The sequence below is a fragment of the Neofelis nebulosa genome, chromosome 4, assembly GCF_028018385.1.
Source record: "Neofelis nebulosa isolate mNeoNeb1 chromosome 4, mNeoNeb1.pri, whole genome shotgun sequence".
Taxonomy (NCBI): domain Eukaryota; kingdom Metazoa; phylum Chordata; class Mammalia; order Carnivora; family Felidae; genus Neofelis; species Neofelis nebulosa.
The window spans coordinates 83,410,445-83,423,092 of NC_080785.1; the positions used below are offsets into that span (position 1 = coordinate 83,410,445).

Below are 12,648 nucleotides of genomic sequence, written 5' to 3' on the forward strand. Positions count from 1 at the left end.
GAGAAAAATAGCCATGTCATTTGTTCGCTGGTGTCCTCTTTACCTTGATCCTCTTATTGAAAATCATTTGTTTTAATGTGCCCCCTTTCACAAGTCAGTAGCTCTCAGGAGCCGACAATGGAGTGTGAATTTTCACATGTGTTAAAATCCATGGTTGAATCTAAGGCCAAATCCCAGTTATCCTTTTCATTCTTTATAACCATTGCAATGAAGGCTGGTATGTTACGTTCAGAATTCGCTTTGCTCTATGGTTTCTATTTTCCTTATGTTTCTTCTCTCTCCTTTCGTCATTCTACACATACCTACCCTTCTTGTAGAAAAGGGTATGATCAGTGATTCCTGTATGAAAGTATTTTGCCAATTTTTAGACTTGAAGCACTTCTCTTATTTTTTTATATTCCGTTTGCTTATGGGGTAGTTATTAATCATGGCTTTTGCGTAAATAAAAACAGTGATGAGTTCCCAAATATTTTTGTCAATGACAGATTTTTGTCAATGACAGATTTCTGTAAAATCCATCAGAATACTCCATCACAGTATTCACATGTGCACTTACACGTACATACATAGTCATAACTAAAACACAAGTTTCACAACATAGTTCTTCATCGTAATATATAGAGTGTACTTGTAGATATAGTTTAAACGCTTCCCTTAAAAAAATGGTTTGTTGTAAAGTTGGTCCTAACCAACTTGAACGTTCATTTTAAAAATATTTTGGTTTATAGTACTTGTGAAATTGATTTCATTACCTAATGATAGATTGGACTGGGAGCTTTGGGCTCAATTTTTTTAAAGACCGTATTGTTCATATGTATGTGTAAATATTTCCAGTGTTGAGAAAAAAAAATTACACCTGTGTTTGTTAAAGTATCTCATACTAATGTGTTATTTGGTCATGTACATGTTCAGACCTGGATGGAAAGTTTGATACAGTTAGTTCTTTCTAAACCTGCTGACTTGATGTTGTTGGTACTTTCTACCAGGCTTCTTAGGGAATTTTCTGGTCATCCAATTAAGTCTTTTGTTGATTCTTTGCATCACTGCAGTGTGCGGCCAAAAAGAATCAAATGTGATTTGTTTTCATTTTGAGGAGATTACCTTTGGAATATGGAATACAGACTCTACTACTGAGTTGAAAATAGAAGTCCGAACTTAATTTAAAAACGGGGAAGTGTCTAAAACAACTATATTTGACCTGGAGAAAAAAAAATCTAATGCAATTAACAAAAACAGCAACAAAAAATGTTAGAGAGATACATTTTGGATAAATGAGTGAAATTCTCAGTTTCCTTCCAGGGGAGGGCAATGAGGTAATTCAGTATCAAAAGCCTAGTTTGAGTAGAGAGAAAATTAATCTTCAAACTTAAATTTCTGTGGGTTTTTCTTGCATCATTATCGATTGGACTTTACCCCCTACCTCAGGAGACAAAATGGTTGTAGTTAGGATTTAATTGTGCTTAGTTATAACAGATCTTTTCTAGTATACTTTATTTTTAAAACAAAAATTGATTGAACTGGAAAACCTGCAAAAATAAAGGGATCATGATATAAAAGAATCCTTCATTGCTACCTTTTTTTGCAGATGTTTACCATAAGTTGTCAAACCAAGAATTACCCTCAACTGCATGATATAAATTTAGTAGCATAGACCGTGAACTATATATCAATGGGTAATTTTAATTCAGTTATATTTAAAGGAATTTATCCTGTTCTGTAAATGCACATTTTAATACACACTGCATGTGAAAAAGCCCTCATCCCCTCAGGATGATCCTGAGTGACTCCAACATTGAGGAAATGAGAGAAGTTATATTTTAATGTGAATAATATAAAGATAAAGCTAATGTTAATACCTGAGTATAATTTGTGTGTCTCATGTCAGCATGGTACTATGTTTTACTTACTTTTGCAACGTTTTTTTCCAGCTGGATTCTTTTTATTGTGATGTATTTGACATATAACATATCAGTTTCAGGTGGAGAACATAATTATTTGTATTTGTATTGCAAAATGAGTACAACATTAAGTCTGTGAGTTAGATGTCATCATGGTACTCTATTTTGAAATATTCCTGTAGATGTCTTTTTTTGGAAGATGATACTTTTGGCAAATGAAGACCTGAATGTGAGAGTATTTGTTATCTTAAGTTTAATATTCTTTTTATTGTCTATCTTTTCTGGTATAGCCTGAAAAAAATGAGAGTGAGCCAGGCAGCCAAAGGATAAAACCTGTTTTTATTGACGATGCTAATTTTGGACGACAGATATCCTATCAACATGCAGCGGTCCATATCCCCACTGACATCTATGAGGGCTGTAAGTAAAAGAACTTGAACAACTCTTGGAATACCATGCTCTTGTCTGTCCTTTGTATCTCCTGTTTGGGGGAGAAAAGGAACAAATTTTCTTGAGATGTCATTGAAGAGTCCGTGGTAAACTCTCTATGAAAGAAGAAATGGGGTGTCCATTAGCAGTTTACGTTCAGAGAGCTGCACTATGTGAATATTTGTAGGAGAGTATGCATCCAGTGGGCATGTCCTTCTGCTTTGGTTGAATAGGTCATTGTGCCTTCCCAGGGGCCATGAAAACTGAAAACTAATAAATCTATTTTCTTAAAAATATAAACTATATAGCACAAATGTGCACAAATACAAATATACCTAGACAAACTGTAAAGGGAGATAGTGATACATTTTAGACCTGGCACTTCTCATCACATCGTGTGTGTGTGTGTGTGTGTGTGTGTGTGTGTGTGTGTGTGTGTCTGTCTCCCTTACCCTAGGATATAGGTAAAAAATATCTCCCTCTCAGTACATGGTGGGCTCAAGATGAAAAGAAATGCTAGGGAAAGACTAATGATAATAGAGAACCGGGAAATGGAAGACTTGCTTGAGAAGGCTTCCCAGAGAGAAAGGAAGGGCAGTAAGTTGCTTAGGAAAACACAGGGTAGGACGCTTGTACCCTGTATTAACAAGGGCAGAGCCTGAGTGAGAATGATGACTACAAATCCTGCCAAGTACAATCTGTATCTCTGAGGACCACCCATGACCCAGAAAGCGGGGCCTTTGTTCACTCCTAGTTCTGTTCCTCCATGTTCACCATTCTCTAACCAGTTTGTATTCTGCCTTCCCACATAAGTAAGTAGTAAGAAGAAAGGACCATTTGAGATTTTTAAAGCTATGTTTCTTCTATTACCCTTTATTACAGAGGCTATAGACTGAATTGGGTATCCAGAACTCTCCGGGTTCCGGCCAGATGGCCTAGTTCAAAGCTAAATTTTTGCAGGTTTTGGTTTTTTTTTTTGTTTTTTTTTTTTTGTTTTTTTTTTCCTTTGTAAATCCTTTAAACTTCAGGGCATTTTCTCACCTGTAAAATAGGGTAAAATGACTAAACTGATTTGAGGATAAAGTAAGTTCATACACTTGTTTTCATAATAGTGCCAACCTAGTAGTGTAGTAAGTGGTATGTAAATGTTTCTTGTTACTGTTTATTACAATTCAAGTTTATTTAAGCAGAGCAAACTAAGTACAGGGATTAATAATATAAGTGATAATTTATACTTTGGATTTCCTGTGAGATTATTGTTTTAAAGGGCATTTTAAATGCATGTAAGGTTCTTTTTGTAACATAAATTTCAACTTGATCAGATTATTCACTCTGTTTGTTTTTAATTTTTAAAGTACATATTGTTCCTATCAGTTCTTTGAAGATATTAAATGTATGACTTCTCTCTATTGATCATAGAAACAGAATTGTCTAGGTAGTTTCTGTTGTTACATGAGAATTAAACATAATCAGACTCCCTTACAATCCAGCACTATTAATTCCAAGTCCTTTTAGGAATTACCTGGGATTTAGGTTCACATATTTTTTTTTTAACTTCAACCATTATGTACTTTGTAAAAATAGTTTTCTAACTGCGTGCTTTTTAAAAGAAATATCTTGATCTTTGCAACTGTATTTTTATTTATTTATTTATTTATTTATTTATTTATTTATTTATTTATTTATTTTTATGTTTTACTGTATTTTTGAGAGGTGGGGAGGAGCAGAGAGAGAGAGACACAGAATGCAAAGCAGGCTCCAGGCTCTGAGCTGTCAGCATGGAGCCCGATGTGGGGCTCGAACTCACAAACCCTGAGATCTTGATCCGAGTCAAAGTTGGACACTTAACCGACTGAGCCACCCAGGTGCCCCATGACTGTATTTTGTAACTATTACAACTATTTAGACAGTACTTAGCTATATGATTGTGTTTCCCTTTTTTAAAAAATTACTTCATCTACCTTATTTCAAATTTTTTATCACCTATTGTTTGTTGGGTATGCCAACAAAATAATCTTACTTTAAGATTATATCTTTCTATTGAATTCATATTAGAAGAACACACTGGCTGGATATAGAACTTTTGAGTCACAATATTTTTCTGTCAGTTGTCTGTGGATATCATGGCACTGGTTTTTCTGACCTGTATTACTGTGTTGAAGAAACTTGAGGCCAACTTGAGTGTTTTCAGTTTGGTAGAAAGCTTTCATGATTGTGTTTCTATTTTGTTGTCTCCTATTTGGGGATTGCCTTCCTTATTCCTGAAAATCATTATCCATACCAAGAAGATACTCAAAGTCAGTGATTTTGTTTTTAATAATCTTTGTAACACTTTAAAATATATATTAAATGAAAAACTTGCATGTGAAAGAAATTAACGCAAACACTACTATGACTGAAACAAATATGACATGAATAGAACCCTGCCTACTTAATTCCTTTTGGTCTTGAAGGGAAAGTCTTCTTTTTGTCCAGTTTCAGTAGTGAAGAGGGATTCTCTGAGCAAGTTCATAGATTGCTGCCATTCCCAAAGGAAAGAAAAATAAGGTTAACAGCATTGTGGTTTTAATCTCATGTGGATCTAGCAGTTTGGGGAAGTGGGATGCGTGTTTTGGGGAACTTTGCCTCACTCCTGATTCTATCCACTTTCCCCACGTTTGGTATGGTAGCCAGAGCCACTGGTCTGTTGCACAGCTCTTTGCAGTACATGGGCACCCTGGGCTAGTATAAGCTGGGAAGAGGAGGGCTTGAGCATACTTACTGATGTGCATGGCACAGGAGATGCCTCTATATGGCCTGGAACTTACTTCCTGCTCTGGATGACGCATGAGATACCATTTCAGATCCAGTATGGCATAGACTCACTATACGCCACTGAGTACTCAGTGGCTTTCTCATCCCATTTGCCATCCCTTGATATATAGAAAATGAGGCTCTTCATACTTTCTCCCACTTATATTCCTATGAAGCAGTCCATTTTTTTCCACTCTGTAGAAAACTTCCTTGCAGTTCAGATGGTCTAATAGGGATTATTGAGAAATCCTCAAATTGTTCATTAAATACTCAAGGAAGGATATTGGTACTTTATACATTTTTAAAACAGTTTTTTTCCCCTCTAAAAATCGTATGCCATGGTGGCAAATTTTAATAAAGCATACTTATTTAACATACAAAATGGAAGCCGCCAGCACTCACACCTCTTGTAGCCAATCATAATTAACAGTTTGGGGCCATAGTCCTATTGAATACCTTGAAATGAAGAAACAAATCATCCAAATGAGATTTTCCACATTCCTTTTCAACTTGCTTTTTGTTCAACTTAGAGACTCTTGTTATACTATTAGAAGGCTGAAGATAAGAGAAAGCTTTCTCTTCAGGAGATTACCCAGAAAAATAAAGACAAAGTCACTTTGCTTAGTTTTTCAATGAGGTGATCTTTAAGAAATACGTGAAAAATATTTTTATCATTTTTCCATAGATAATTAGCACCTAATTCACCTGTCTAGTAAATTACCTTATGCATGCATTTTGTGAACAGGGGTCCAAGGACTCCACAGTTGCGTTGGCCTGGTTAAATACTAACAACCTATTTTTTGTTTGTTTGTTTTTTTGAGTTTAGTAGTTGGTTGATTCCATGCTTCCCTTTTAAAATGTATTCTCTAATTTATTTACTATAACTTTGTTAATTTTGAAGAAGGGGACCCTGAAGCACTCTTGAATGAAAGGTCATATTATTAAGAATGGGATCAGACTTCAAATAAAGTCTAATTCCAATCTTTATATTTTTAACTACTATGATAAATAAAATTCCTGATATTTTACTTTTGAGTTAATTTTAACTTTGTTACTTTGGGAGTAAGAATTGGGAGACAGAATTGTCCATTGGAGTTAAGATAATACGCTTTGCATGATAATCTTTATTTTCTTACTCTTCTATTTGAAATTTTGTTTTGTTTTGTTTTAGTTGAAGTCACGTAGTTTAAGTCTTCATCTCTTATATGCTGGAACAGACATGAAAAATGACACAAAGGTTAACCATAATTTTTTTAAGAATATTGTGACATGGTACACCGTTTTTTTGTTTTGTTTTTAGTATTCTACAAAAGAGGTTTTAATTTTATTCATGTTTTCCTTTCCCATTTAGAATGAACTATTTGTACACATCTGTAGAAGATTATTTTAATTAGTCTCAGGGAATAAAACATACTTTGATTTTGAAAATAAGATAAAATATTTAAATAGGTGTTTTCAGAAATCTTAAGATCTATTTTGGAATATGTCATAATTAAAAAAAAAAAAAAAGAAGCTCTGTCTTGCATTATTTGGTTAGTCTCATTTATCTTAATATTGGCTTCTCCTCCTTTGCTGAAATCTCATCAGGAAGATGCTGACCTTGCCTGGCCTGTAGTCTTTTAAAATTCATATCCCATGTTATGAACTGTGTGAGTAAATGACACAGGAGTAAAATCAGAAATGTCAACAAGATCTTGAAAATTTAATAATTACTGGGACTCTTCATGCAGCTCATCAGAACCTATCAGATTCACAGGATTGTTCTAGGTTTCTGAATTTAATAAATGTGAAAGCTTACTTTAATTGAAGGCTTAGCTGAAGGAAACAGCCACTTCTTTTACTAAGACAGTTGTGTGACTATATTCTCATAAGGAATCTTCTGTTCTAATTTCTCAAAGGCAATTACTTTTTAAAGTCCCAGGAATTGAAATGTGATTATCTTTGCTCATTGATATATTTAAAGTTTTAGAGTGGTACATTTAATTAGAACCATATCTGAAAGTGTTCACTTTTGAGAATTTCACTGGTTGGTACTTAGATTTTAGAGGGCATTGAAACCATACTTGATTTTCAGATCTAATTTATCTGTTGGGCTGGTAAAAACACAAACATAGAAACTAGGAAAAGAAGGACTATTTAGACAATGTGGTTTTAATCACAAAAATTTATTAATTTTTTAAATCATTTTAGATGCAAGTATAGGGAATGTCTTCGTAGGATGCTCGATAGTCATTTATCAATAGAAATTCATATTTATTTATAAAATTATTACGGTTCTAAAAGACTATCCAATAACAGGGAACATAGTAACCACCAAGATGCATAACATTTTCAGGCACTACATACTTTTGTCCTAATCTTACGTTGTCATGTAAGCAAAGAAATTACTTCCATTTTAGGAATTGAAAAATAAAGTTTTATCACTAAGGAGTATCCATTTTGATAAAAGAAGACACAATTTTAAGGAATTGTGTTGCCTTTTAAAGTCTCCTATGCGTTACTAATTATACTTCCTTTAAATTGAACTGCTTATAATGACTAATACTGGCATTGTAATGTATCTTTTTTAAAATATTGACAGAGAGTGAGTGAGTGAGTGAGTGTGTGTTTGTGTGTGTTGGGGAAGGGCAGAGAGAGAGAGAATCTCAAGCAGGTTCCCCACTATCAGTGCAGAGCCGGATGCAGGGCTCGAACTCATGAACTGTTAGATCATGACCTGTGCCGAAATCAAGAGTTGGACATTTAACTGACTGAGTGACACACGCTCCCCTGCAATTTATCTTGATGTTGATTTCTTTTATCTTTCAAAATATAGTTGCAGTATCTCAAATGATGCCAATATAAACATTGGAGGAAAAAGGTATCCTCCCTTTGCTGATAATTGTAGAACTAGCTTTTCACAATCTCTTATAAATCTTGACAACTAATCTCTGCCAAATATGGAGATTATGTAATTATAGAATGCTGATTAATAGTTTACATTGAATAGTTTACATTGTTTTAAACTCTTTTATAGATTTAGAAAGTTAATATTTTAATAGATTGGCATCCTCGGAATAAATAAGGCTGTCTGACTTCACAGCTCTGAGGGTTGTAAAGATGATGCATCCCACAACCCAAAAATATTCATAGAAAAATGACTATAATGCTGTAATATAATATAAAATAAGAAAGAAAATACAAAACAAAAAGAAAGATAAATTAACCTGCACTTACTTTGAAAACCTTCGTGGCTGGTGTGAGGGAAACAAAAGAGAGGAGGCTTGTTGGAAAGTTGTAGGACGACTTACACTATAATGGAATCACTGCTATGTTTTGGCTCAATGGAATCTTTTTCTGCATGGGGGCCACTGTATATGCTCACATGGATGGTGATTACAGTAGGGTATTAATGAACTCTTGTCATATACTGTATTCAATGTAACTGGCAATAAGGCAGCAGAGGAAAAGGTCTCTTATCTGTAGTCAGCCTGACCTAGAATGAAGCGAAACATTCATAAGCTTATTTTGGTATGGAAAAGCCAAGTGCTGTCTATAGGTGCTTTGAAGTGACAAAAAAATACATTAGGGTCAGTTGTGGGCACCTTCCGATGTTGTAAAACATCACTGATTTCTGCCACACCCCCACAGCCTGAACATGAGAGATGATCACCCACAATCCTGCAGCGAGAGAGAGAGAGAGAGAAAGAGAGAGAGAGACAGAGAATCAGTTGTGATCATATGACGTTTGGCAAGACATTGCCATATTGCATTGATACATTTCAAGACATCACTCTTTCATCAAGTTAAAATTTATTATACACGTTTGTTCATCTTGCAGAATACTCACAGAACAAGATACTCTCAATCCAAGTTTTTACTTTATAATAAAGTTTACTTATTTGTTTTGAAAGAGGAGAGAGTGAGCTGGGGAGGGGCACAGAGAGAGGGGGGGAGAGAGAGAGAATTCTAAGCAGGCTCCACACTATCAGTGCAGAGCCTGATGTGGGGCTTGAACTCACTAACTGCAAGATCATGACCTCAGCCAAAATTGAGTCAGACACTTAAATGAATGAGCCATCCAGGCACCCCTATAACAAAGTATTATAAAGTGTAAGAAAATGGATGGTGGTGACCCACATGGAGTCAGTGGTAGGCTAATTATAGAATAAATTGGAAACCTATTCAAGTTTCTGGCCAAAGATAATACTTCAGGCTGTATCATTTCTATAAAACTTTTGAGGAATAAATGCTTGAAAGTTTAAAAAAGGTTACTAGAACACATTAATATATGAAAAGAGTATTAATCCATGTGACTGCTTATACAAAATAAAAATTGCACAAAAAAGAAGTAAAAAAAAAAGATAATAGTACAGTCTCATGAATGTTACATTCGAAAGAAAACATTTACCAAGTAGTGATGAAGAATAATGCATGATGACAAAATACATGGCTTAGATGTCTGATAGTGTTATATAATATATCAATTGATGCATATTAAGCATTCCATAAAGTCTTAGGCCTTTATTTGTTTATCAATCTGTCTATTTATTTATTTATTTACAATTTTGAAAGAGTGCGAATGGGGGAGAGATAATGAGGGGACAGAAGATCCGAAGCACTGTGCTGACAGCAGTGAGCCCAACTTGGGGCTCACACTCACAAATGGTGAGATCACAACCTGAGCCAAAGTTGGATGCTCGACCACCTGAGCCACCCAGGTGCCCCTTAGGCCTATTTTTATTAAAATGTAATCAAAATACCACTGCCAGCACCAAAAATTCTCCACATACTAGGCATGGAAGTTATTTTCATAATTTTCCAAAACCTATCAACTAGAAGGTCATAGCAGACGTCAGTATATTATTAGTCTCTTTTAAGTTAAGAATAAAGTAGGGATGGATGCCTGTCATCTTGGCTGCTATACAACATGACATTGGAGAGTGCACTCACCTCAGTAAGACAAGAATTGGAGATAAGCTATAAATACTGGAAGTATACAGTCAAAATTGTGTAAGAATTCTAAGGGAAGGAACTTAAAAGCTTTTGAGGAAATGAAGTTTTATTTTAGTAAGAAGGCTATTTATAATATAGATAATAGTAAGTCATTTCTTGATTATTAGCAATAACAAGAAAATATTATGAGAACTCTATCATACTCCATATAAGACCATTAAAAGTTTTAGATTATATCTGAAATCTAGACAATGAATGTGAGAATATTTTTCAGCATATTCTTTCCAAAAAGAATGTACTTTCTATTAACATCCCATTATTTTTTCCAAGCTCATAATTTTTTTAGTGATTATTGTAATTGACTCAGATTTAATACGGTTGGTGATTTTTGATGATTATTCTCATTTAATCTAATTATTTTATATTAGTAGAAAAAAGAGTTTGGGGGTGCCTGGGTGGCTCAGTTAAGCATCCGATTTTGGCTCAGGTCATTATCTCAGGGTTCATGAGTTTGAGCCCTGCATCAGGCTCTGTGCTGACAGCTCAGAGCCTGGAGCCTACTACAGATTCTGTGTCTCCTGTCTGCCCCTCACCTATTTATGCGCGCTCGTTCTCGCTCTCTTTCTCAAAAAATAAATAAATAAATAAGCATTAAAATCATTAAAAAATGATCTTAACCTTCAAATACCAGAATTCTAAACACTATGTGTAATCATGGGTAAGTGTAAAGTAAGCACTCATTTCACTGAGCTTCAGTTGTGATTCATGGACAAGAATACAGAGACTAAGAGAAGTGGATGCCTACCATTGAATTACTTGTTCAAATTCTTCATCTCAAAACAAATTAATATACTTCACTTGGTTATGGTGGGAATTATATGTGGTAAATAATGTTAGGAGTCTGTCAAATAGGAAATGCTTCCATATTCCTATGTTTAATATCCCAAAAGAGCAAAGTAATACAAAGCTGAATACAAAGGTATCATTTTTTTAGGGATTCAAATTATTAACATATGTTATCACTCTAAAGTATATCAGATTTAAGTTTTTATGATTAAAAATAATTTTAAGTTAATATTTTAACTGTTAGAATCAATAATCACATATTAGAGATCAAAACAAGCTTTCAATTAATTAGTCCAAATTTTGTAGGATGGTAACTCATTCTTGTTAAAATTTCTGGTTAGTCTATCATGACCTGACTTGAGAGCATCCATATTGACCGTCCCCACCAAGATGAGATTTCTCAATGCATCCTAGTGCTCTGGTGATTAAAGACTGTAGAGAAATTACCATCACTTCTAATCTGTTGGGGTTTTTTTTCAGAGTTACTGCTTCAGAGGTGGTATTTATCACAAATTTAAATTTGTGTAAAGATAAAATAATACAGAATGTTTTTAGCAGTAATATGTGGTTTATTTTATGTTTGTTTTAGCTAATTCATAAATATACATAATAATGTGTATATTAACGTAAAATGTATTTTTTCCTGCAATTCTGGAGGTTGCACCATTCCATACTCCAGAGTTGTGTGATGAAAGACTACAAAAGTAAATGTTTTGAAAGAGCGGTCAGTAAAATGTTACTGTGGTCATAATATAAATAAGTAGCTTTTGTTCCTTCTTCTAAAATGTTCTTTCTCAGTCATGGAATCAGAAATCTGATAAGGATACCCCTAAAAAATATATTTCATTTTGTAACAAAGGAAACATCCATTGTAAAAAAGAAAAAAAAAAAAAGATTAGCTTAGATAATTAGCCTTGGTCCTCATTAGGAGTAGAGCTTTGAAATCCTAAGTACTCCTTAAAAAAGACTTTTTGAGGACATGCCTGAAGTACAAAATGTAGATTTCAGGATAGGGTAATTTGATCATATTTAATAAGTATGTCATAAGGAGACTCAGTTCCTTTCAGGTAGAGTTTGTACTCTATTGCCTTTTTCTCGTGGTGTTTCTGAAATACATGTCTTTCATAGATAGTGATATAGTATTCAGTTTTCTGTTGGCAAAATGTAAATCACAGGTAAACCCAAAGGCCAAGCCTATAGTATTCTGATCGTACAAATACTAATCCTGTCACTCATTTAAGACTGTGGAGTAACAAAACAATTAGTAATAACAGTTACAGATTTTTTAAATTGCTATGGACTAAATTGTGTTACCCCAAAATTCATACGTTGATATCCTAACCCCCAACATGACTGTATATCAGATAGGGTCTGGTAGGAGGTAATGAAGGTAAGATGAGCCTTTTCCAGAGGGTGGGGCTCTAATCTTAGAGGATTGGTAGCCTTAGAAGAAGAGGTTCTTACATGCACACACAGGGAAAAGGTCATGTGAGGACATAAGAGAAGGTAGCTGTTTACAAGCTTGGAAACAATCCTTTCACAAGAAATCAAAAAGTCTATCACCTTGATCTTGGATTTCCCAGCCTCCAAAACTGTGAGACAATAAATTTCTCATTTAAGCCACCCAGCGGATGGTATTTTGTTATGGCCATCAGGGCTGACTTGAACACAAATTTATTTGCCAAGAAAAAACTGTGATTGTCTGAAACTCAGCATTTAAAAGAATAAATAAAACAAGCTACTCAGG

At 34.3% G+C, this 12,648-nt stretch overlaps 1 protein-coding gene across 7 annotated transcripts in view; it reads left to right on the plus strand.

The window, feature by feature from the left end:
• The window catches only part of CACNA2D1 (calcium voltage-gated channel auxiliary subunit alpha2delta 1), a 508,596-nt gene that overhangs the window by 325,848 nt on the left and 170,100 nt on the right, over positions 1-12,648 (plus strand). For all 7 annotated transcript variants that reach the window (XM_058725264.1, XM_058725261.1, XM_058725258.1 and 4 more), the window contains one exon: positions 2,189-2,318. In XM_058725264.1, the coding sequence (XP_058581247.1) occupies positions 2,189-2,318 (130 nt within the window). The remainder of the gene's footprint in view (positions 1-2,188; positions 2,319-12,648) is intronic.